The 26,451-nt window shown below is 40.1% G+C and overlaps 2 protein-coding genes across 8 annotated transcripts; one reads left to right on the top strand and one right to left on the bottom strand.

Annotated features, from left to right (window-relative positions):
• Positions 1–6: 6 nt before the first annotated feature.
• Positions 7–5,830, bottom strand: LOC112464151. 2 transcript variants are annotated; one of them, XM_025030989.1, is made up of 4 exons: positions 5,590–5,830; positions 1,538–1,729; positions 797–982; positions 7–686 (listed from the first exon to the last, which is right to left on the bottom strand). In XM_025030989.1, exons 2-4 carry the CDS (start codon positions 1,613–1,615, stop codon positions 648–650), a joined length of 303 nt encoding a protein of 100 aa, XP_024886757.1. In that variant the 5' UTR covers positions 1,616–1,729; positions 5,590–5,830; the 3' UTR covers positions 7–647. The 2 variants fall into 2 exon arrangements, 1 of the variants encoding a protein (XP_024886757.1); XR_003041878.1 differs by lacking the exon at positions 5,590–5,830 and adding an exon at positions 4,688–5,568 and having other exon boundaries at positions 7–982.
• A 3,925-nt stretch (positions 5,831–9,755) lies between these two features.
• On the top strand, positions 9,756–24,878 carry LOC112464149 (regulator of G-protein signaling 19). 6 transcript variants are annotated; one of them, XM_025030984.1, is made up of 5 exons: positions 9,756–11,315; positions 14,625–14,926; positions 15,996–16,004; positions 17,624–18,029; positions 19,717–24,878. In XM_025030984.1, the coding sequence occupies exons 1-5, from the start codon at positions 11,307–11,309 to the stop codon at positions 19,954–19,956; spliced, it is 966 nt and encodes a 321-aa protein (XP_024886752.1). In that variant the 5' UTR covers positions 9,756–11,306; the 3' UTR covers positions 19,957–24,878. The 6 variants fall into 6 exon arrangements, with proteins under 6 accessions (XP_024886752.1, XP_024886750.1, XP_024886751.1 ...); XM_025030982.1 differs by having other exon boundaries at positions 15,993–16,004; XM_025030983.1 differs by having other exon boundaries at positions 14,625–14,929.
• The last annotated feature ends 1,573 nt before the right edge of the window (positions 24,879–26,451 follow it).

Here is a 26,451-nt window from a genome sequence, read left to right as displayed (position 1 = left end):
CCTACTATTCATATTTTTTATTTTAAAAGTAAATCTATAACCGTATTCGAGAAAATTTAGTGATTTTATTATCTTGCAATGTGTAAATCGAGAAATGCGGCCAAACAATGTATCATGATCGTTCAAAACGGTACGATCGGTAATTAGCAGGGAGACTTTTCTCGCTATCTACCCCTGCTAATCAACTTATTTTTATCTTGCGCCAGCTAAACTTTTTACACTATTGGATAGAAAATTACTCAACTATATCCTGTGCTCTATCGATCTAGACCTTTAAGCGTGAGATTGTAAACAAGTCAGCCTCGCAAAAAATTTTTCAAAAAGGTTTATGCAACGTTATCACATACACCCATGAATTTAAATTTATTCGCTGCATATTATTGCAAAAATATTTGTTTGATATCTCGTGCGGGCGTTTCGGCCGCTCGATGTCCGTCCCGCTCCGCCGTTATTGGGTCGAGTCTCTCGATCAGAGACAATCTCAAGGATAAGTAGGTCTCGCGATTCTTTGTTAATTATACTCGATTATACTTACAAACTTTATTCTATATATACAGACTAATTCTCGATTTACATCTTGTCGTTACGGTGTTCGATCTCCAACTGTCGCCGGAACGGATCGTCACGCTCCGATCGCTCCCTACTCCCTACTTCCGAAAAGCGCTAGTGTCTCGATCGTCGATCCTCTATCGATAATATCGATCGGTACGCAACAATATTTTTAACGCAATTGGAGGGAAAGAGGCAATGCCGCAACGCAAATATTTTTAACAGTACAAGAATCATATATATTTACCACACTCATCACATCGCCACATAGCTTTTCCGGCGTGGTAAGCCGCGATTCGACTTCCATCGGTTCCTTTAAGTGGTTCGTCTTCGTATGTCCAGTTTCCGTCGTCGCTACCGTCGGTACCGTTTCCAGTATCTTCGTCGTTTTTGTAGGAAACGGATGCTTCAAACTCGTTCTGTACGCTCGACGCTGGATTATCAACGAAATTGTGAGAAATTATATTAAGCTTTTCGTGTTAATGGCGAAAGAAATTCATCGTGCTTTTGTGAAACGAGGCACTCGTTAAACTGTATCAATCCGGTAATTGATTACTGTGAGAATAACTAGTCAGAATAAATGCAATTTCGAACGTTTAACTAGATTGTCAGTTATAAATGGTATTTTCTTGATTACTAAATGTTAGTTAACGTTAAATAATTAAATAATTCTGATAATGAATTAATTTTACATCAAATAGTTTTGAATGATAAATTGCATGAGGAGAATGCAAACAATTCCGATTGCATTCTTATGGTGAACACGTGTTGCGCAAAAAAAGATATTTATTAGAAACTTACGACAAATTTATAAATAAATACTTAAATTATTTCTATTGCAGATTACACAACTCGCCGATATTACACAATTTCTTCTCAATAAATACAATCAATAATTTATTGATAACATTTAGATAATCAGTAGAACAATATATCTATACTTATTTTTAATTTATTCTAAAAGATTTTACAGAAAATCTCAACCTACTCTTATGATCAGGATCATCGCCGTAAAGTTTCTTTGTAATTTCTCTAAACATATCTTCGTAGTCGATCCTGGTGCCATTTCCTTCCATTTTAAGAACCGTTTATAACGGCCACTCACTGTCTACAGAACAATAAATCTTTTCTCTTTGTCCCTCAAAGGCAGTCTGTCTACCTGCGATGAGTCACCAAAGACCTGAACAGGAAAAAAGATTTTCTTTTCTTACTGGAGTCTATTTTATCGCACGATAGTTACGAGCTCATGGTGCCAGAAACATACTTTCTACATCTTTTACGATTTTAAGAGAATATCAAAAACAACATATCCGCAAAATATATATATATATATATAAAACCATGAAAATTAAATTTAGAGATAAAATTAAATCTAAAACCATACGAAAATAAAATAATTTCGAACTAGAATGCCAGTTGTAAGTAGAACTTTCATTGATTGCTGATTTTAATTCACAACTAAATGCAAGATGCATGCCATAATAATTTAGCAACATATAAGTCTTTTTTTATTTTTTTCATCCTTTCTTTGATTTATTTAGACAATTTTACGAGTTTTTGACACGTTTTTAAAATATTTTCTTCACTGAAGCTATACTTTTATCCTAGATGTAATCGGGAAATATTTTATCGTACGATAAAATAATTTATTTATAATAATCTTCTTTTACAAATTGCCTACAAGCATTCTATTAGATCTGAACCTGGAAAATTCCCGACCATAATGCGGCCGTTTGATTATACCAAAAACAATTCTTTACGCGATATATGGCAAACAGCCAAATTTTGTTGAAAAATGCCATATTTTCTGTAGGTACGATGGTACGCTTTTTTTCAATATTTGAACATATTGATTGCTCTTCATCATCCTCTGAACCAACTAGCTGCGAATAAAAACTATGTAAATTTCCATGATTTATATCTTATTTAAATTAATTTTCACGATATTATACTATACAAACAAATTTCAAAATTGCACATAACTACAACTAGTTCTCGCAAAGGGACTACAAATAGTTATCGCGGAAGATTAATTCTCGAAGTTGTATGTTTTAAATATTCGCAGTTCTTTGAGTATTTCCTCACGATTATTCTATTATTATCTTCACAGTTAAGGATTGTTTTGATAACAAGTTCATATATTTACTATTGATTTCAGTAAATAACTTTGGAAACATAGGCCAGTTATTTTCCTTTATTTCCACCACATTTACGATGTTTTGGTGCGTTTAAACAAGAGTATAGAAGATTTAATACAAGAAATTATTCAACGACTTTTCTGTAATACGCCTAAGATAATTATAAAAAAATTACAAAAATTATGACAAATTTGAAATATAACAATTTTAATAACCAATATATAGATATAATTATATAATTGTGTATATATTATATAGTATAGTATATAGTTATTAATATATAATTAAAAATGTTTTTCTTTATATTATATAGATTTAAAGTTATATTTCTTAATTTCATATAATCACGTACGGATTAGCGTTAAATTCGCCAACCTACACCAGATAGTTAATTGAAATTATAGTAATGAGAGAATGATAACGTAAAAGCTTTATTATACTGGCAGTACTTGAGCACATTTTTCTCATGTATTTATATCATAAATAGAGAATAATTATATTCGTATTATCGGGTCTATATTTCACAAAGCGTAAGTGCGAGAAGAAGCAATGTAGAGTGAATGAGGAGAATAATGTGCAAAATTTCATAACGCATGTTTTAATGACTTCTGGGCGTTACCACAAGATTAGATTCAGAATAGTTGGACGATATGTAAAAAGTGAGTCACATGATTCGGACGGGCTTCTTATGATTGATAATAAAGAAATATGGTATGGGAAAAAGTATAAAAGTATAATGATGTGTAACTTTTTATTAACAGTAACGTTAGTTTTTTTCGCAAATACAACGATATACTTGCGATGTAATGCATTTTCAAATACAATTAGATGTTTTCTCTAAATTAATCAATTTATCCTATTATAATATCTGCAGGATTTCCTTTTAAATTCTGAGTGATCTCATATCATACATAAAAAAATGTTTTCGCCTAAAATTATTATACATTATAATCGATACTTAAATAAACAAAAACAATTTGTAATTTCTCTTTAAAGAATAATGCATGCCTCTCTCGAGTAATTATTAGATTTTCTAAATTTTGCAAGATGCTTATCGATCAGAAAAGAAAATTGAAGTATTATACAATTATCTTTTGAACTGTGTCTTTATTTTTAACAAGGTAGTTATTCTCACTATTATGTCAAGATCTAATAAGAATAGTTTAAGAATAATGTTATACATTTTTTGTATTATATTTCGATCTTTGTCTTTCCTATTTTCCTCGCAGATGGAATTTAAATTTTTATGTATTGTCGGATTTATTACAAATATGTATCCATTGATTTTTTATTTCACCTGATATTATTTCTTTTGCTTTTATGAATACCGTGTTTTAATTGATTTCGATCGAATGATGCATGCACAAAGATTTAGCACTATGTTCTGCAGGGGTGGCGACACAGCATCCGGAAAGAGGAAGGAGCGAGAGTGTATTGATCGTCACGATTGCTGCTCGAGTAACTGAGAGGGGGAAACGAGCAACCCCGCTGGTAACCTCGTACTGTGTGTGCGTGCGCATATACCATGATCAGCCGTGTATATGTATGCAGAAGGGGAAGCAAGCACATTTCTGTGCGTGGAAGGGGTTACTGTGAAGAATAAATCAATATGCCCCTCCGCCACCGATCGGGGGCACGTTCCCTAGAAACGAAACGACAGATGGTGGAACGTAGAGGGTATTCTAGAGTGGAGCCTTCACATTTCTCCGCTGGTTGAGAACCTCTACTTTATGGCGCAGAGAGAAGTCCGAAGGGGGAAGAAGGAGAGATGACACAGCGGTGCGGCGGGAACACGGTCGGTTGGGATAAAGGCAAAGACACACAAGGCAAAGTCTTCGAGAAAGAGAGAAAGAGTCAGATAGATAGATGAAGAAAGAGAGAATGAGAGAGCGAGAGAGTGAGAATAGTCGAGAAAATGTAGTGGGAGAGAGAGAAAGAGAGAGAAAGAAGACACGCGCAATGCTCCATTCAAATCCATGCGGAAATTATTGCCGGCTAACCAAGGACGTCAGGCAGATCTCCTCCGCGCCCGCGCATGCACATATACGATCGTGCACACATATTTAACGCGATTGCACACACGCATGCACGATCGCTCGCGTACAGCCGAAAGATCCCTTCTTTTCGCTTTCGCTCTTTCGTCTCTGCTTTCCGCCTTCCGCCGCTTCCACACGCGGCGGAGCGCGCAAAATCGCCGTCGCTATCAGCGTTGCCGTGAACGCGTGCCCACGTCGCGGAAAGGGCTGCGGCGAATGCCGCCGGCCTGTCGTCGTTCGCGCTCGGCATCGCGTACAATATCGCGGAGCACCCGCGAATGGCCGCCCCCGCGCGCACACGCGCGCTCCCGGAACACACATGGACACCCGGCACCTCTCTCCGTCTGTCTCACCGCGCGCTGCCCGTCGAAACACCGACGAACACATAGACGCCGAGACGTCGCACATATAGCCGCGCGCTCCGCGCGTCTCGATGGGTATTCGCGTGCGGCCTATTCGCGATACACAATACGTCGGCCGCGGCAGCGGCCTCTCCTCTCGCTCTCGTTCGCGCCGCGACTCGTCATCATTCGTAGTCTCGCACTCAGATTCGGTTCTCACTCTCTACTTGTTGTTACTTCTCCCATCTCTTTTCTCATCGTCCTACTTTGCACTTTCTCCCGATCGTTCGTTTTCGGCGCGCAACCCGCTACTCCCGGCTGGAAGGAAGTGAAGCAACGTACGTCTCGAGAGGGACGTACGTCCTCGGCGAAGACACCGATCGAGATCTGGTATCCTACTGACGCTGGACGATGACGACGCCGAACGCGACGGCGGCTCACGGCACACAAACGCGATGAAGATATACGGATGAGCACCGGAACTCGCGACTCGTAGGAAAACGTTGAGTCTTACAAAATGCTCACCTTCTTGTGCCCGCTAACGAAGACCAAGTGCACGACGCTGACGAAAATCGTTGTTCGAGGAAACGTTATGCTGGTTCGGTTGCAGGTTGTTTCCTCGACGGCAGTCGGGTGGCGAGTGGGTGGGTAGGCGGGGTGGCAGGCGGACAGAAGTGGGTGGCTCAGGCGGGTTGGGAGCAGTGGTGTGTGGGTGGTGGCGTGAGGGAACCCAATACCACCCTCCTCGCCCATTCAATCCTCCAGTATTAGGGGGAGCAGTCGAGCCTGTTTCCCCTCCTCCCATCATACACCCAACAGCCCACTACACACCAACAGCTGGCGACGATAGACCCGTTTGCGCGTGTATGTGTAGACTCTGTCTTGTACGCATATACCTACACATGAAGACATACCCGCCCTCGAACTTCCCTGCACGTCTGTCTCTCTACACGTGTTCAGGACGCAGCCAAGCACTCCAGGGGCGAATTAGGTTGTGAGAAAGAAGGAGAGAAGTATAGGGAGGTCTAGGAAGACCTTTGAAATCCTTTTTCGGAGAACATCTAAAAAGGTCTAAAATTCAGGAATGTTTGAAGGTCCCTCACCCCCCTCTCAGCATGTCGCTAGACCTTCTTGCCTTAATTTTTTTTAACTGTTCTGGAAAGAGAAAGTTGCGACTCGCAAAAGCTTTGGGAAAAATCCTTGACAAAGGAAAGAAAGAAAGAAAGAGGAGTTTAGATACGCCTTTTCTAAAATTTTCCTTAGAATTTTACAAATTCTTGAAATTCCACAATATCGTCCAAAAAATGTTCAACGATGTTGCTAATATTGTTTATTGGAGCTTTTAAAGAAGGCTATACGTTAGTAGAGTCGCCTTCACATAAAAATTACAAATAAAAATTATTGTGAAAATTGTTTCAAAATTTTTGTAATATTTCTAATAACAATCTATCTAAGACTAAAACGAATAATATTAGCGCATTATCGTATAAAAATAAAGTTTTGAATATTATCAGTAGCTTTATATCTTTAGAAGATACCGCTGACATGTATGTACGTAAACGCAGAGCTAACATATCCAAAAGCAAGAGTACTGATATCAGAAGCTCGCTTCAGCCGATAAGCAAGCAGTCGACCAAACCGACTGTTTCCAGAACCAGTTTGGGTTCAGTCTGGGTCGGCATTCTTGGTGAGTTCCCTACCGAGAGTACGAGAGTTGTTGTACCAGCGGCATCCGTCGCTCCGGCAACCTTCATTTATATTCCGCCTGGCGTTACCATGTGTAACGTTCCGTGACGCGGGTCTGAAATTAACTTCCAGCGTCCCGTCACTTCGTTATCGTGCAGCCGGAGGCCGCCCTGCACACGGACGAGCGCGGATCATTCAACGGGAGCAGCCGGAGATACATCTGCATCCGCATCCGAGTCGTAATTTTAGGAACGACGAGTGCATCGGGCCGCTGCCGACGTCGGCGTATTGATCCCTGCCCCTGTTCAGACATTCCCTTACGCTCGCGCGTCGCCCATCTCTTCCTTACGTAGATGCGAGGCGGAAAAAACTAACGGAGGGATGATGATGTCTAGTATTGGCCGCAGTCGCGTGATCGATCGGACGCCGCGCCGCGAACGGAAGGAGGAGATGGTACTTTAGCGCGAGAGAAATTTCCGCTCTCGCACCACAAACGCGGAACTACTTAACTTAAAAGCTGCTAAAACGACGATGTGCCAAGGACGGCGTCATCGGTTAGGGAAGGGTGGAAGAAAATGAAATTTGCCACGAAAACGTAATATCCCTAAAATACACGACGGGAGATTTCCATAAAAATCTAAGCATAGGTTTGCGACGACCATGAAGCTCGTGTCTATTTATTTTTGCGTACAAGCGCCTCCTTTCAGAATGTGATGATATTTATAATTATGAAAGAGCCTTATATCCATATTTTGCAAAAATATCCTAGCATCACGTTGCCACAAATGCGTTTTGCTTTCGCTTTCTTCTAGTTCTCTTATATCACTTTTATTATTAGCTGTTTATTTATCTATTATTAACTGCGCTTTATATAAGATTCAAAGTTCATCGAGAGAACGATAGTTTTAACCTACCAAGAAATTATAGTTTTAACTCTCTCAGCCCTTTCGACGTCATTTTTCACCAAGATTGTCACTGAGTGAACGAAATAAGATTAAAAATTGCAAACAATTTTTTTACATAGATTTATATCTCGTAATTGCATTAATATGCCATACTGTTTTAAGAGAATTTTTGTTTACGTTAACACACAATGGTTTGAAATTATAAAGATTTGCTATTAAATCTAAAGAATATCTAATAGAAGAATTTGTTTTCTCAAATTCTTCCACCCGATGGAGAAACAATGATAATTTCGAATACATCTTCGAATCTTTCTATCCTAAACAATAGTTATTATTTATAATTATTAATATAAATTAGAATATACTTTCAAGCTATTTACTATTTCATTTTCACCGAAATATTCAACTGTTCTTTCAGACTTACGGCAATATATTTGTCGAATGGTTTTATACATTTATATGTAATTCCTAGACATAAATTCTCTTAACGTTTTTAGAATCAAATTTGTTTTTATCTCTCAACGTTTTTATCTCTTAACGTTACTAAGTATTTATTTACTACTCTGCTTGAAATGCGTAAAGCACGGCAATTAATTTATCTAATTTGTCCACTACGTATTGATGATTCTGTCATGACTATTAGTGTTATCATTATGTATTGATGATTCTGTCATAACTATTAGTATTATCATTAAGAGATCATTCCAACATATCGTTTTAACATTTCCGATTAGTCTGCCCGTGCTCCCACTTTATCTTGCGCTCTATTCTCTATTCTCCTCTCAAATTACATGTACACGGATTTCCGTCGTCATGATCATATCGTCGATTGCTCGTCGTGGCGAGCCATAGTCGTAACGACGCTTCTATGATCGGCGGGTCATTCGCACGCAAGGATCGCGAGTACGAGCACTGCCGCCGTCATCGCGGTACTCGTACATCGGCCGATGGCTCGACCATCGTGTCGGTGTCGACGTCGACGTTCTATGATGGTAACAGCGTCGGCGTCGGTCTGCGGAGACGCATTCGCGCCGGGTAGCTTCGCGTCGCGGCGCTTGGCGTCGGCGGCGCTTGGCGTCGGCGTCGCTGGAATCGTTCGCGCGAAACAGGCAGACAGTGGTGGCTAAGGCACCGTGTAAGCGCGTGTAACCGCCATATTGGCCGAACTCCGGACGACAGCTCCCCGCGGGTCGCGGAGCTTTAAAGCTCCCGGTAGCTTTCCCGACCGTTGCCCGCGTCGGCCCGGGCATAATAACGGGGAACGCGCATAAAGTGGCGCGAAGGCGAACGGTCCCCGCGCGAAAAAAGAGGCGGCGAGGAAAGGACACGCGATAATACCGGATACGCCTTCGAACGTCGCATCGAACAGTGAAAAAGAGCTAGAGAGAGAGAGAGAGAGAGAGAGAGAAAAAGAGAGACAGAGAGAGAGAGAGAGAAAGGGAGAAAAAGATAAGGATAAGATACAACACGCGGACGTAGCAGTGATAAGTGTTCCGGATACACGCGACATAAATCGAGAGAAAATCGTGGCAATCGATCGCAGCAGTGCATCCGAATATATCGATATCCATCTTCCTGTACTCTCTCTCTCAGGCCGTATCCTCCAAAGATTTCTTTCGTCAAGATAAACTCCCGCGTCGAATTTTACATCGCTTCCATTCTATCACAATTTATCAGCGTTCCCGACGAATATCAACAAAGAAACGTCGGTGTGCTCCGAAAACGGTATAATACGTTCGAAATCGTGCGAGAGAGGATCCACGACAACTTCCAGTATAATTATCATCAATAAATCAGAATCTCTTCCCGAAACTAATCTTCCTCAGAAATTTTCCGTACGACCGGCAAAGATCAACACGCGACCGGAAGTCTTCCGACAGGATACCAAACAGTCAGTCGACGAGAAGCTAACTCGAAGATAGTCTTCAGCAGTCTACCTTGCCGGCGTGACAGCGCGCGAGTTTGTCTCTCCGTCTGGTCTCGACTGCTACCAATCAATAACCAGCGCATCGACTCACTTACGCTCAACTCTCCTTCCCCTCCTCTCTCTCTCTCTCTCTTTCTCTCTCTCTCTCTCGCTCTCTCGCTCTCTCTCTCTGCTCTCTTTGCTCTCTGTCTCTCTCTCTCGCCTGCTCCCTCTCTCTTTGTCTCATCTATATCTTCTCAATATCTCACGCTCTTACTTTCAACGCTTCTCTCCTTCTGCCGAACCAAATACGCTAACATTCTCCGTTCATCGTCTTTCCCTCTCTTCCTATCTTTCTCTTTCTCTCTCGTCTGTCTCTCTTCCTTACACCTTCTTTCGGGCTCGCGCGTACAAGATACGCGGGACGGGCACCTGTCAGCGCGATCAACAGCATCAAGAACATAGGCAGACACAGCGGTAGCATCAGCATCAGTCTGAGCGGCAGCAGCGGAGACATTTAAGCTTGGCCGCGCCAGCGCCTCGCGTAACATCTTCTAACAGACGCGAGTACCTATTTATAATTCCATCAAGCGCAACGGGGAACGAAACTGCTGCACGATCGCGTACGGCCACCTAGGTCAACCACGAAGAAAAGAGATGAAGTGAGGTCGGCGCTGACCCGAGAGCGTGGCACGGCGCGACGCAGTCGCACTTTTAAATCGCGTAATTGAAGAGTGTGATGAGTCGGTCGCGTGCGACGTCTTCATCATCATCAGCATCGTCGTTATCGTCATCGTCCTAAAGTTCAAGGATTCGGTCCCAGTTGGTTGACCGAACGAGCGAATTTTCGAAGTTCGAGATACGGGACTGCGTATCTCGATGGAGCGCGACGAATTCATTCAATCGTATCACGCTCATCCTTGAAAGTAAACGCCATCAGTAGCAAAGGATCTCCACTTCCTGTTCCTTTCTGTGGCAGGTTTCGCATCCGCGCACTCCCGCCCCTCTCTCTCTCTCTCTCTCTCTTTCTCTCTTTCTCTCTCTCTCTCTGCTCTCTCCTTTTCTCTCCTACTCCTCTCTAACTCGTCTGACCGACCAGTCGATCCGCGCGCGCGGCTGTCCCGTTAAGAGAGAAGGGTGGAGGGCGCCGCGAGAGGGTGACAGTGGTGAAATGGTACCGTGGCACGGGTGGTATTAACGAAGAGGATCATCGAGGGAAAAACGACGGACAATCGGCAGCAGCAGGAACCGGAAGAAGGCGGGAAATGGATAAAATATCATGCGCGACGTCGACGACGTAACCCTCCGCTTGTCGGGGTCTGCCGTTGTTCAGTGTCGTCGCGCGACGTCGCCATCATCGTCGGCGTAATAGCGCCTCGCCCGATCGCGAGGCGAGGAACCTGCTTGTCGGTTGGCTGTTTGGTGGTGCGTGTACCTATGTATCCGTCCGCGAGTCCGTGAAGGGTTCGTGCGCTGGGCTGTTACGCGGTTTCAGCTGAGGAGCACTGGTGCGCGCTGGGAGCATGCGGGCTTCGGGCGAGGTCCGGCGAGGCGGCTCCGCGGGAGGACCGGGCTAAAGGGACGACCGCATATCGGGAGGGACACTCGCGAACGCGGGCACGGTGCATTCGCGGCCGTGCCCGCACCCGCACCCTCGCATCTCGACGCCGCGCCGGTCACGCGCCGATTAGGTTGATCCTGAAGACGCGGAAAGCGAGCTGGGCTCGCTTTCGAATGCATGGAACATGATAGAGGTAAGATCCAAGACGTAAACGTATACTTGCATTCGTTACGTCTGTCTTAAGAAAAGAATTAAAGACTCAACACGAAATAGTAATGGAGTCGTGCTGATCTTCTTCGAAGGGTATTTAACTGCAGCAGCCAATTCGATTTACAGCGCGATGGAACGCAGTGATATCTCTCATACAAATGTGTGCACATGGCGAACATCGCAGTTAAATCCGTGGAACGACAAGTTAAAAAAAAGAGCTATAACAATATAAAAATTCCTACGTATATGCCTAACGTAATTAACGATCTAATTTTCGGAGTTTATGAAGCCTTTTCTAATTTAGTAACATGCAAATAAACAACGTGGCTGGATTGGGTATTGAAAACCGATTGCATTCAACCGTGCTTAAATTATCCCAATATAGAATTGGATTATTGCAAATTAATTCTGAAATAGCATAGTGTAATAACATGAACAAGACCTCTATTATCACTAGTTAGAATATCGCTCGAAATATCTACAGCTTGCCATTCGTTCAATGTTCACGTAGGGACATAACAAATTCATTTATATGGATATGCGCATACGCTTGCTCCGATCGAAATAAATTCACGGGATTATCGGGCGAAGCTTGCGAGGAGGAAAACGGGGGTTGCAGCTTGCACGTGCTTCGCGATTGCGTGCTGCATGAAGCCAACACACCATTGGGCCATTGACATGTTGACATGCACCTATGCGTAAACACTATCGCCGTTTCAGAACCATTTTAAACGCAGTGACAGTATTTGCATTTGAGGGCATTATGAAAAGAAATTAACATCCAAAATTGTATCAAAAAATGTCAATTATCTTCCATACAAAAATACACATTTCTCTATACAAATTTTGATGACTATTGAGATAAACCGATAATAATTAATCAACGCAAATAATTTACTTATTAGGTATTCTTGTTTTTCTTATAATTAATTAATAATAATCATCAAATTTACTTATTATTCTCATTTTTGTTATAATTAATTAATAATAACTCAAATTTAATTTCTCTATGCATTGTAAAACTAATATAGATGATTAATTGACAATACTATTTTTATGTAATTATTTTTATTTAATTATATTAACACAATCTCGCAACTTTGCAGATACGTGGCTCTTGTCACTGAGATATAAATCTTTATTATTATATATTCTAGCTATCTTGAAACTAACTTAACTGCAAAATTCGTAGCTTATAATTAATCGCCTAGCACGAAATGTTTCCTAAATTTCCCACTGTTCTCCATAAACAACGGCTCTTGTTTCCATAATGTCTGCCAAAACAAATCGCGCTGGGAGATTATTGAAATTTGCATCGTTATATTGTCTCGTAATTGAAGTCTCGTTTTCGAAAAGATGAACCCTGAGATACGGGATGGAATTCGCCTCGTGTATAAATCGCGTGGTGTGTTTTTACGAGCCAGCCACTTGAAACGTGGTTTTTGCGCGTGGTCTCTCCGATTTCCGGCTTCTATTTCCTGACCGCTCTAAATCACCGCGCTCGCGTAAATCCGTGTCCGATTTATATCGCTCTATAAGCGACTGTAGGCGATTAAACGACAGTTTCTCTTCCCAATCTCTACGACCTCGATTGTCTAATTTCGATTTCCTATCCCAATTGTTTCGTATCTGTTTTTCTGTCTTCCTTTTCCCCATCTCTTTCTCTCTCCTCCCTCTCATCTTCACGCGACTCATTCGTATGCACCACCACGTTTACTCGCGGATACACGTGTATAATTTACGCCAGTGCTCGTTGTTTATCAACCTCTACCCACATTCCCTATAAGCGACTCTGTCCGATGTATTCGTTATCGCGCGAGGCCGCACGGAGAACGGGTCATCGATATACAACACGGTGTAAAAATAAAGGGCCGCACGCGGTTACGTGCATGTGCAGGCACATACCCAAACTTCGTTCCGCGAATCTCTTTTGGGTTACGAAAGAAAATGGATATAAGCCGCGCTTGAATATTTTCGCGAGAATCGCGAGGTTTCGATGCTAGAATAAATTTATGTGCTCAGAAATTCGTTCGTCTATTTAGTTAGATACCTCTCTTTCGTTTAACGGAATAGGAAAATATGAGAAGAGAGAATTCATAACTATCCGAATTGCATCAAGACTTTAGTGATATTTGAGATTCTCGAATATTGATTTTGATTCAACATATCGTACCTATACAATAAAATATCGGTGGTCTTCCCGTTGATATTTTTTGTCGTTATAATATTTCTTTTGCGTAATTTTAAAAAAGGAGAAAAAATACAACGCGAAAATAAACTAGATTAATTTGTCGATCTGCTCCAAAACGTGAAACGTTATAAGCAAAATTGCAATTGAGTAATGTCAAAACTTACTAAGAAATGCTTGGAAATATGCTGATTTCGAATTGAGATCGCGTTCTTAAATATGGCATTAAGGGTTTAATCCTCTCCTTAGACTTTCTCCGGGAATCCAATATCGGTCAGCTCAGCCGTCTGGCGATCATGAATTTTAAATACCGGAGACCTCGAATGGAACAGCGAACGGAAGAATAATAAATCTCCAGCTACATCTCTCACTTCGATATCGCCATCGCCGGGCCGCGCTGAAAATACAAGCCAATCGATACGTGCAGCTGAGCGTACGACAATCGTATCCGAACTAATTGGTTGCTTTTTGAAGGCTTATGTGTCAATTATCGTACAACCAGCTTATTTTGATTTAAGCTTAACTTTATCGTTATGTTGCCACACGAGTAGATTGTCCTCGAGATTGTCCTATTCTCTTAGGATTTATGATTTATGAACCATTTTAAATGGGAACTTGATGATTGCAGTTCTCGTGCTAAATGCTTAATTGAACTCTACTTTCGACGTATAACAATTCTGTTTCCCTCCCAAAACTTTTCCAAGTTATTTCCACGAATTTTATAATCAATATAATTTTGACTTGCAATAAAAATGTCTGTTACATTTTAATAATAAATTAAACATTGATATTTAAAGAATGATTATTTTTTCGCATACGCAATTAAATTATTATAATTATAAAATATAATTTAACTCTTTGTATCCTAATATGTGCACGAAATGTGCGCAATACTAGCGTTGAAGAATCTCATATTATTAGTCTATATTCGAGAATGTGTTTCTAAAAAGATTCAATGTCAGCCACCTTGCGTAAACAAATCACAAAGCCGACAAGTGGTCCATTGTGTTCCGGAAACCACTGATTTAGTAGAACTATTCTTAGCATCAGGATAAGCTCGTTCGCACGTGGTGTGCGGATTCAGAGGGCGGATGTCGCTTCCAGATGTCGAGTGGACTCGGTGCAACCGCAATGGGGATTGGCGTTAGTCACGGGACAGGCGGCGAAGGTGTAGCTGGTGGTTGCCGCCTCCGTGCACAGAACCAAGGCCAGGCCTCGGGGTCTACGATGCAGCATAGCAATCCGCAACAATCGTCTCAGCAGCAGCAGCAGTCGCAGCAGCAGCAGCAACAGGCGCCCGCGTCGCAGCAGCAGTCGCAGCAACAGCAACGCCAAGCGGCCGGATTCACGGGCCGATCGAAGAAGGACAACTGTTGCCTATGCTGGTGCTGTTGCTGCAGTTGCTCGTGGTATTATCGATCTTGCCCGATCACATCTCGTACATCGATGCGATTGATCTAAAGGAAATTGCTGGCACAATAGTCGAGCAACGGCTTCTTGTTCTTTTGTCAATGTCAATCTAACACTTTCAGTAATTATTTAGAGCAGAATTATTTAAAGCAGATTATCAACTGGAAAGGTCGCGGGATAATAAACGAGCAAAACAGGTGATTAGATATTAGAACAATACGATTAATTTTGTTTTGCTCGTTTATTGTCCCGCGTCCTTTCTAATTGCTTTGCAAACACGAACCAGACTTTTGTTTATTAAAGCAGAAAATCTTGATAATCTTCTTTTAAATCTTAAAAAATCAAATATTCTTGCCGTCTCTTAGATTTTTATTCGAAATGTTTTTCTTTTCATAACGTTTATATTGACGTTTTACATTGATTTAACTCCGTGAAACGGACAGCGCACCGATGTACGAAACGTTTTATTAAATTATGAAGAATGATACTCGATGATTTATATATGTCTACGACAATGGACAAATCGTTAATAAACAAAAGATAGATCTCCGAATCGCGCGAAGTGACTTCAGTCTCTCGGTCTGTGATTAAGGTAAATGTACCAATGCCTGGACACGTACCTATGTCTGGACATTTTTATCACTTTAGTCCTTAAATAAGTTATAACGCGAATTAAAATCAAAGATAATATTTTTCTTGCATTATATTTTTATCTTTGATTTTCATTCATGTTATACTTATTTATAAACTAAGATAATAAAGGTGTCCCAGACATTGGTCTTAAGTGTCCCGGCATTGGTACGTTTACCTTACGTACTCGCGATGGCGAGTTACTGAAAAGTCTACGCAAAGAATTTTCATTTTAATCACTAACATAAGGTAGATGAAAACGAGTAACGCGCTATTATCGTTATCGCGTGGCTATTTTCGTGCTTACTTCATCTACTGAACCTCTCGGCATTGAAACGATATCGGTCCATTGTCTTTAAACTCTCGCGTGTGATCCATTTATTACCGTGCAGACGTACCTACATATTGCCTTTCTGTGTTTCATGCCACAAGTAGGAATAAATGGTAAGCAGGCCACGGACTGTGTGCGTTAATGCTGCTTGTTTGTTATGTCGATGATGATGCTCTATCGTAATGCACGTATTACGGCTGACAGAAACGGGGTTATGCACATACCACGCGTCCTTCCTACGCGAACCATCTTTGCAGATTATACGCGTAACCTACTCATTCTGGGCTGGCATCGACGCGAAAGAGTTTATCTCTAAGGTGCAACGACATTTCCTGAATTGCTATACCACGAGAAAACATGACCGTGTACTCTTAACTGTTTCGTTATACTAATATATAGGAATTTTTCGAAAAATCCGTATTTTGAAATATAACAATTTCTCTGATTTAGCACTATAAAATTTTCTACTTGCTTCATGTTGCGCAACGTTATATTTTTCCTTAACCCTCGAGGGCAAATGCACCCTCGATAACAGTTCAAAGCTTCATTCGAAAGCAATAACATGTCTGACAATGAAATCACTGTGGTTGTCTACTTTATTAGTTGTTATATTATAGCTATAATTGAGAAATATTTTTAATAGAAATCACTGTTGACGTAAAAATGAATAATAATGAAAAAATGAATAAGCCTACAAACACGCGATAATTTTACAATTGTTTGTAAAATTAATCAAATAAAATGGTATAGACTAATACTTTACAACAAACGCTTGTAGCACGTAAGAAATATAAAATTACCAAATATTATTCTCTTATTCAGTCAAGTGGAAAAACTTTTAGAAATCAATGCAGGTCTGATTGATTCAGATGGCAGCCAGTAGAGAAACAGTCATTTTTGTTATTTGCCAACTGACCAAGTCGCGTAAACCGTTCAGAATCGCCATTTATTTCCACAGTTATGATTCGCAAACACCATAGTACAGCTGCGTTATCAAGCACAAAGAATCGGCCTTTCAATGACCAGGTTCTGGGCCTGTTATCGACACGACTAATATTTTCTGTCGCGATTCGATGCCGCTCGTTCAATCTCTTTGTGTCTCACGTTATCCGCGGTGTCTCAATTAAATTATAGTTATCTTGACGTTAGTTGCCTATTATTATTTCCTATTGCATTTGTGTGCGTGTCTGCCGGATTACACTCCTCCATTAGCCACTCATTTTATATCTTCATTTCTCGAGGCTACCGAGTTTGATATTCATTTTCCCCTCGCTCCTTGCTCGTCCCTCTACAATCGTACAATTATAATTAACACGATGATTTATGATCTTCAACCTCGACACCAATATCGACACGATAATCTGTGATAAATTTCAATCTGATTGGTAATAGAATCGATCAGATCTACTGTCACAATTGTAACGTAAAGTAGATTAAAGCGATTGCACAACAAGAAATGTACAATGAATTATTATTTTTAATTATTCCCTTGCACACACACAGTAATAAGAAAAATTTAAGTACATATTATACATAAATACGTATACATGCTTCTTTTCGAACGCGATTCAAACGTGAAATAGTTGGTAATTTTTCGTCATAGAAATTAATCATGGAATCATCGTATCAGAGCCTATTCATTTAACAGTCTCGATTATTTCGCATAATTCTACACGGTGTTAACGATAATGAGAAACCTATAAGATGGTTCTAACGTGCGCTGTCGTCTCAGTTTGGCGGCAGTCGGCGGTAATTCGACGGGTACCGGTGCGGACGATCAGGGCAAGAAAAAGGGCAATGCCGGTGTCGGCGGTGAGCATGGCAGCGGTATCAGCGTTACCGACTTCGCGGGTGCAGGTGCGGGTAACGGTCTCGACGGACTCGACGGCCTCGACGGCGGTCTGGAGCGCTGCAGCTTGGAGGAGGTCCGGACCTGGGGCTCGTCCTTCGACAAACTAATGAAGAGCGCCGCCGGCCGCAAGCTCTTCAGAGAGTTCCTCGTGAGCGAGTACAGCGAGGAGAACATCGCCTTCTGGCTTGCCTGCGAGCAACTCAAGAGGGAGAGCAATCCTGAGAAGATCGAGGAAAAGGCGCGCTACATTTACGAGGATTACATATCCATACTATCGCCAAAAGAAGTGAGTAGACTCTTAATCTCTCGCATGAAATACTTACTTATTCATGATAAGTAATCGTAATCGTGACTCGATTGAGACATTTAGGAGGAGCTAGTAAATAATCGCTGATCTATTATTTACATGTACATTTTTAAAAAATGGCATAATTATAGTTTTCTTGTAAAAAATAGAGATAAAAGATATTTTTATTACTATTAATATATAATTACTAACGCTAGTTAAAGCTAGTATTTATTTTGAAACAAATTTGTATATATATTTTTTATATATTTTCATGTTTCTTTTCTTTTAATTTATTTAGCAATTGTAAAGTCTTTTTGAATTGGTTATTTCAATTTGTTGCTGTTTTTTTTTTTCGCAATTGTTAGATAGTTTTAATACATTTTTTTTTATAATAAGATAGAAAGTAGTAAATGGTATTTATATAAAATAACGACATATTACTTCAAAATAGTATAATTAATAAAGTCATATATATACATTCGTCTAAGTATCCTCAATATATGACTATGTGAATTAAGTATAGTTACAATTATTTTACGTGACACTTGAAAGTATATTTATGGTACATTATGATATATTCTGGTACTTTGATACATTATGGTACCTACATTCAATCGAAGTAGAGATAGTATCAATTCCTAGAAATATATAAGCAGTTTCTAACGTGACATCCATTTAGTTAATATAAATAGTATGTACAGCGTCATGCGATCAGTATCTACTACTTTGAATAGCGATGCATCATAAGAACTTATAAATTTCGTAACAAAATAATTCCTACGCTTCCAGAGCTGTTAGCTTTGACGATAGAATCGATAACGTTATGTATTATCTAATTACGCCATTTTATCGAGATGCGAAAAATAGAGGGTATACAAACGCGCGAGAATTAGAAAAACGAGGCAGTAAAATTAAATGCAGTTTGAAGTGAAGAGGGATGTACTTTTGCAACGTAATGTTTTGTTTGAGAAAAGCTCTGCGAATGCGCGTGACTGATTTCTTTCATATTAACCGACTGACCTAGTGACCTAGTGACCGCTTTAACGACTTATTCACCCAAACGGGGCGAATGCACGAACCTTCTTTTGCCATTCGAACATTACGGCAAATTGTACAGTGCACGTACAATTCCGTGCATTATTGCAATCACCTACATAATTTTACGAGATAACATAAAAAAGATCGTGCTAAAGGTACCTCGTATACATAATGTGGCCTATAATTCTCAGAAAGTTTTTTTCATTATTGTTTACAGCTTTGAACATATCGATACTTCGCCATTTTTGTGATAAAAAAAAATTGTTGCAAAATTGGTCAAAGGATTGGCATATTCGGCCTATTTATCTTTATTTTTGAGGTATTAAGTTTGTCTGTTTCTAAAAAGTTATATTTATGTAATCAATTAAAGGAATAAAATGCAACTTTAAAAATTGTATTACACATATTACCATACAGAGAAACATCGTAGAATTATACGATATAGATAATAAACTATCGTAGAACAAGATTTTAATGTTTTATGGAAAAAAATGTGAATTACATCCGAACAGTGATTTGTAAGTTAAGACTTAAGAAAAATATAACGAGTTGCAGTTTTGCAAGATATTTTCACATACATGTAATCATAAATATGTTACGAGAATTTTTATTAACCCATTTTCTTTGTCGATTGTGTTTTTTGCAGGTGAGTTTGGACTCGCGAGTGCGGGAAATCGTGAACCGCAACATGGTGGAGCCTACGCCGCACACCTTCGACGAAGCACAGCTGCAAATCTACACCCTCATGCACCGGGACTCGTATCCGCGATTCGTAAACAGCGAGATTTATCGAAGGGTGGCCAGAATGAATAACAGCACTCCGCCCAGCCCGAGCACTGGGCAGGAGCATAGTGGTAAGGCGAAGAGCAAACGAGGGACGACGTAATCGTGATCGTGATGGTCCAGAAACGTCGGGAGCGCGGACCAAGACCTCTAAAATCAAGCACCTTCATCAAAGTCACGATTGGCCGAACCGTTCGGCAAGGGTTTCGCAATACCCTCCTTGTCGGAGAGCCTCCGTCGAGGCGAGGAATCGCCCGAGCGGACATGGCTGACGAAGCTAATCCCTCGCAGGAGGGAATCTCCATCCCCTCGGGTGGACGACGAGCTTTCTGGTCGCGTCAGATCGCTCGCACGGAAGTCGGGAGCTTGTTCAGTGATTCGCTCTTCCACGCGAAGGCGCAACGGGGCCATGTAATCGCGCTCGCCATTGCACGCGAGCCATTACGACACCGATGATGATGATAATGATAATGATGATGATGATGGACTGAACGTACGACGAGATCGCGATCGCGGTCGGTCGCGTAGATCACAAATCGCGGCGTTCCACTTTCAGGAGTTCGGTGCAGAGCGCATGCACGCGGGACGGTGGATCGTAGCCGGAGAAAGGAAGGTCACGCGATCGCACGGGGATGGCGGGCACCAAACGCGAACACCATCGATCCTTCCGTGTCCATCGTTCTTCGAGCCTCGCAATCTACCCTCGTTGTAATTGTAACTCAAAAGCTCGAACGGAGGCTCGCGAGCTTCCCCTTTCTCTTTCGCTCTTCTCGGCTTAAAAGCTAATTCGATTTGAATCACATACCTTATGTCTTTCACGAGCGATTACAAATAGTCGAGATATCCTCTTCTATTTCTCAGCAAGTACAAAGGAAAAATTGGAAAAACATTCTGGGTTATTCTTATTATAATTAAATTCGCGCATGTAAAATGTGAATGATATGATTCTAACTCAATTTGCCACAGGCCAAGCAGACTGAAAGAGGCTGACTATTTGATTTAAGTCTGGTACGTTCGACGAAACGAGATGCTCACAATGTAATACATAACTATAATTAGCTGATGCGTTTGATGTTGAAGAGATAATCGCTACATATATTTCTAGTCATATGTATTCGACCGAAATTCCGCGAACACGCATTTTTCCGCGGACGGACATACTCTGCAAGCTCGCGAATTGAGCTTTCAGAATAATGGATATTTATCCCTCTCTCAGGACGCAATTGATTCCGGACATATTTTATGGCGATTGTGTCTCCTGTGATCTTAAGATTAACGCGCGTAGCAAGAACTCGTCGAAAATGTCGCGTGTCTTCGTGAAGATAGGTTTAATCTGCTCAAGATCGAACTTACTGTTTGCTCTCTCTCTCCCTTCTTCTCTCCCTCTCTTTCTCTCCCTTCTCTCTCTCTCTCTCTCTCTCTCTCTCTCTCTCTCTCTCTTTCTGTCTCTTTCTTTCTCTTTCCTTCTTTTTCTCTTTATATCTCTCTCGTTCTGCGACATTTACCTTCCATGGATGGGGGAGAATCGAGTTAACATCGTCATACAGCCCGCTGTAACTTCAGGGTAACGTATCATAATGCATTTTTTATCGCGCGCACTTTTCTATAATCAACAGTAGTCCGCGAGTTTTCCTCCTCGGGAAGGACGAGGTCGCGAAATCGTATTTATCCCCAAAAAAAACGAGGAGAGTGTCGAGAAAGAGAAAGGGAGAGACAAAGGGAATCTCTCTTCGAAAATTATTGCTAAGGATACCTCGAATCTCGTTCGCTTTCATCATACTTTTACGGATTACCGATGGACAGGGATCTTCGCCACTTCTGCGTCATCCCCATGGCGGATATTGAGCTACTGCCAGCGAGAACACACCAAAGATCGAACGTGCGTTGAAGTCAACTAATTTGACGATCACCAAAGAAAAGAATGACATTCAATCGACACGAATCACATGCATACGCACACATGAATACGCAACACACGCACGTATATATACATATATATACATGTATATATATGAGGCATTCTCGCTGAAATTTTCATATTTTTACCCTGACTTACTGCAATAATTTTGACAATTTCCAAGAAGTATTCTGAAAAAGAGAAGACACGTATTTTTTGGTTTGGACCTACGATTAGTATCTTCAGTGTAATTTTTATAAAAATTGAATGATTCGGTAACTCTACCTTTTAAAACGTTATCTTGGAAATGTTCAATCTTATCAAAAAACCGCTTGAATGAAATTTGTTCAGTTTAAAATAAATTACATGATGTATATATTCTTTTTAATTTTTGGACAGTCTAAAGCTCTTTAACATCGTATAACACAATTTTAGACTGTTCAAAAATTAAAGAGAATATATCATCATGTAATTCATTTTGAACTGAACAAATTTCACCTGATAGGATTGAACATTTCCAAGATATTACTGTTTAAAAAGTAGAGTTACCAAAAAATTCAATTTTTACAAAAATTACATTGTTGGAAATATTGATCGTAGGTTCAAACCAAAAAATACAGTGTTTTCTCTTTTTCAAAATACTTTTCGGGAAAAAATTGTCAAAATCATTGCAATAGGTCAGAGTAAAAGTGTGAAAATTTCAGCGAGAATGCTCCATGTATATATGTATATATATACGTGTACAGAGACACGCACACACATACCCACGCTGACGCAAAGCAACGTACGCTCGTATAGAATCTAGTCATCGTCACGCGGAAACGCGCAATCGTGGGAGAAAAGGGCCTAAATACGAGAAAAAAAATACCAAATGTCCCTTAAAATCGCGCGAAAAGTCGAGGCTATCGCATCGAAATTGAACCATCATCGTTGATGCGTCGACGAGAGCAATGAAACAGAAGAAACGTGGGAAGAGAGAAAAAGAGAGAGAAAGAAAGAAATTTAACGGAAGAGGCGTTCGATGAAAAATGGCGAGGCGTCGCGGTGCGGATGCATCTTTTAACACTAATTTATAAGTATAAGTACGGAATAGAATTTAAAATAAAATAAAAATAAAAATAAAATAAAAGAGGGAGTACACGATGAGACACTCGAGCGACGTTATCGACGTTTGTAATCACGATCGAAAAGTTAACATCGTTCGCGCCGCGGCGCCCGCTTATCATCAAAATTTCCTTTCGGCCGCGATGCGCTTCGACTCGAACGATATATACTTTGCCTTCGGGTTTATCCTCTTCTTACAGAAGTTCACACGAATGTTCACCGTAATATATGTTTACATCTGAGATCTATTGCAGTATGTATAGTGCATAGCACTCTGTGTTTGACAATGGTAAGTAATGTAAGCGCTGGAGAGTCGTCTCAGAATACCACAAAATGAAGAAATACGGGGTAAGGCTGATATTTCATATGTCGTATGACAAGCGTACTGATTGGCTACAAGATAGAGGATTTCTAGAGGCTCGAGAACTTTTCTACTTCGCAACCAATCAACATGCTTGAAAAATTTGTCGCACGACACGTGAAATATCAGCCTAACACCTAACTAATGTTAAACGCAAAGATTAATAGCCAGCTTAATATATAAAGTAATGTCCCGAAGAAACTCCTCTGGCGTTCATACTTATGTCAGACACAAATCACGCAAAATGAATGTCGGATGTAAACTTGCCGCCACTGTTAGCATCTCGTCTCACGTCGTGAGACCGATTTCTGCGTCACGATATCGGGAAGATAAAACGACGCTCGGCCGAGACCGCAACCGGGATATCGCAAGCTCAAGAGACTCGTATTACTTACGTACTTCTTTCGGTTTTTTCTTTCCCTCGCGAAACAATATACTCTCAGGAATTTACTGGAACGCATCGATGGACGACGTACATAATATTTGCCGCGCTATGAAACGACCAAGAGAGCGATAGAATTTCGAGCGCATCGCGGCGCGCCCGCGCGATCTCTCCACTTGCGACATAGACGGTACACGTCGCGACAGAGGTAGAAAACATGCCAACCATAATACATAACACATAACAAAAGACGCGCTTACTTTCCCGAGGATCATCGTGATCGGGAAATATGAGGCGATGTATGAGCGTGCGTCTCTAGTCAAATCGAAGTCGTCGGTATCGTCGCGAGCGGATAGCACAAGTGACAACACTCGCAGTTCGCACAGTCAGTCAGCGTTTGGCTACTGCCCTGTAGATAATATATAGATAGGTATAATGAACGAAGGATTAATGATTATAAATATAAATATATAAATATATATATATATAAATATAAAGAGAGAAAAAATATATATATAAATATACAGAAAAAAATATGTGCTATGTTCCACACATAGGTGCCGAATGCGAGCGTGCGAGAGTAACCGTGAGAGAGAATGTGAGAGGGTGAGACGCGTGAGTCTTTTTAATTTTCGATTCTTTGTTCGACGCGAGGACAGCCCGTCCGCCGCGACCGAAAACACGAAAGACGCGGTATCTAGTAAAGATCTCAAATCGATCTTAGTTCTAGCATACTCGACACCATACTCGCGTAGCACCAAAGACGAACGTGATACAGTGAAGATCGTAAGCAGTGAGAATTACGCGATTAGATAGAGAGAGAGAGAAGAGGGTAGAGCGACAACGATATAAATAAGCGTAAATGTCCCTTTGAAGACTTGTAAATGCAATATTATCTTATTATTAGCGTCGTCGTTATTATATGTCGTTATTATATTGTTATAAAATAATTATCATTATTACTGCTATTTTGCGACTATCCTTATTATTATATTTATTATTATAAAACCTTGTTTCGTTGATTTTTCTTTGCTGCAACTTTTGCAAGCAAGTCGCAAGAAGTATGTGATATAGAAATTTTGTGATATATAGAAATTAAATGTCTTCGTCGAAGGCACTCGGACTCGTCGTTCTCTCCTCTTCTCTCATCAGCAGGGCTGTTCATTTAGGACCTCAACGCGACTTCCGGAGGCCTCGCGTCGGCATCGTTGATGAAATTAAGCGGTGAGATTGCTCGAACATCGTCTTCACTAATAAACGCACAAATTTCTAAACCTTCGATCCCCTGCTTCTTTCTTCACGAGGAAATTCCCTTAAAATCTGTGTAGGGCGGAGAGGTAAGGGCATGCCAGACTCATCATCAGCACAGTTGCAATCGTGCATGCATCTCTCCCGATCTTTGCATATGTTGATTTTCCGGCTTTTATTTTCAAGGCAATCTGTGAATTTACTGTGTACGACTCAACGTGTACAGGTAAGTGTTCTGTAACTTTATATGTTCTCAATTCAACCCGGATTTACATAGTTGAAATACAGAAAATATGAATTTATTTATTTATTAAACTGAGTTATACTGAATATATTTGAGAGGAGCACTCGAGAGAGCATTGAAAACAATTTTAATTTAATATCTTTACTTATTATGTTGAGTTGATAACAATAATTATATTATTTGATATACATGATTGTCGAATAAAATTTAGATATTGTTTATATAACGTATCTAAAGAAAATGTGTATTACCGTTTTTATAGCAGCATAAAGTACATCGCAAATGGGAATATTGGATGATAATTTTATTATCACGAAAAGTCTCAAAAGTCAAAGTTTTGTTATCAAGAATTTTTTTTATAAGAAATAGTGCACAATTTATGTATATTATAATATATTATAATATATAATTAAAATATAATATATAGTTTATTTTTATCAACTTCGAGTAGTGATATGAAACAACTCGCTTCCCTAGAGACGGTCCAGTGAAAGCTGAATTGCGTGCTGTTGACAATATAGAAATCATGCGTGATAATATCATGCAAATTCACATTTTTAATGTATTATAATAAAATAATGGAGCTGCTGAAGAATCCCAAATAATATATAATTTAAAATAATGATTTACAAAATACACAGAGCATCTAGTTATTAACTGCTGCCAGTAAAACAGCATTAGGAAGGATCTATAAACTATATATATTTATATTTATATGTATATGTATGTATATAGATTTTCTATGTTGTGCATTTTAACATTTGATTTTATTATAATGTGTGGAAACTGAATTTATTTGATTATTTGTTATTGGAATTGGTAAAGCTTTCAGCGAAATTAAAGATTGTGTAAAACATTTTCACAATTAATAGTTATCGAACGGAATTAATGGTTACTTTAAACAATGGTAATAAATTCACAAAGTGCGAAGTCTGTAATAATAGTTTATTTAACAAAATTAATTTCAGAAGAATATAAATTAAATATTTGGCATATGTGTTTATTTTATAATATAGATATTAAATATTTCGTGATTAAATTTTGTTTGGTAGTTGTTATATAGCACGCGTATCCGAGGCACTTTGCATTGTCATGTGCGTAGCAAGAGTCGATTGAACGGGTAGCAGTACGAGCCATCCTGTCACCACCATATCCATTGAATATGACGATCGTTTTTCAAATACTAGAAAATAAAACACCAAACACGATTATTTCCTTGCAAACAATAAACCTCCTATTAATTCGCGCAAGTACTCAACGTCCACGATTGACGATTGTAAATAAATTTAAGTGAATAAAGTTGAATATTTGGCACAATTTACTTTTTTACGCACGAATCAAAACGACAAAGAATGAAAATTA

The sequence above is a fragment of the Temnothorax curvispinosus genome, unplaced genomic scaffold (genome assembly GCF_003070985.1).
Source record: "Temnothorax curvispinosus isolate PA1 unplaced genomic scaffold, ASM307098v1 QBEX01013985.1, whole genome shotgun sequence".
NCBI classification, from domain to species: Eukaryota; Metazoa; Arthropoda; class Insecta; order Hymenoptera; family Formicidae; genus Temnothorax; species Temnothorax curvispinosus.
Note: the sequence above shows the minus strand (reverse complement) of the source record. Positions and strands in the feature narration are given on the sequence as shown.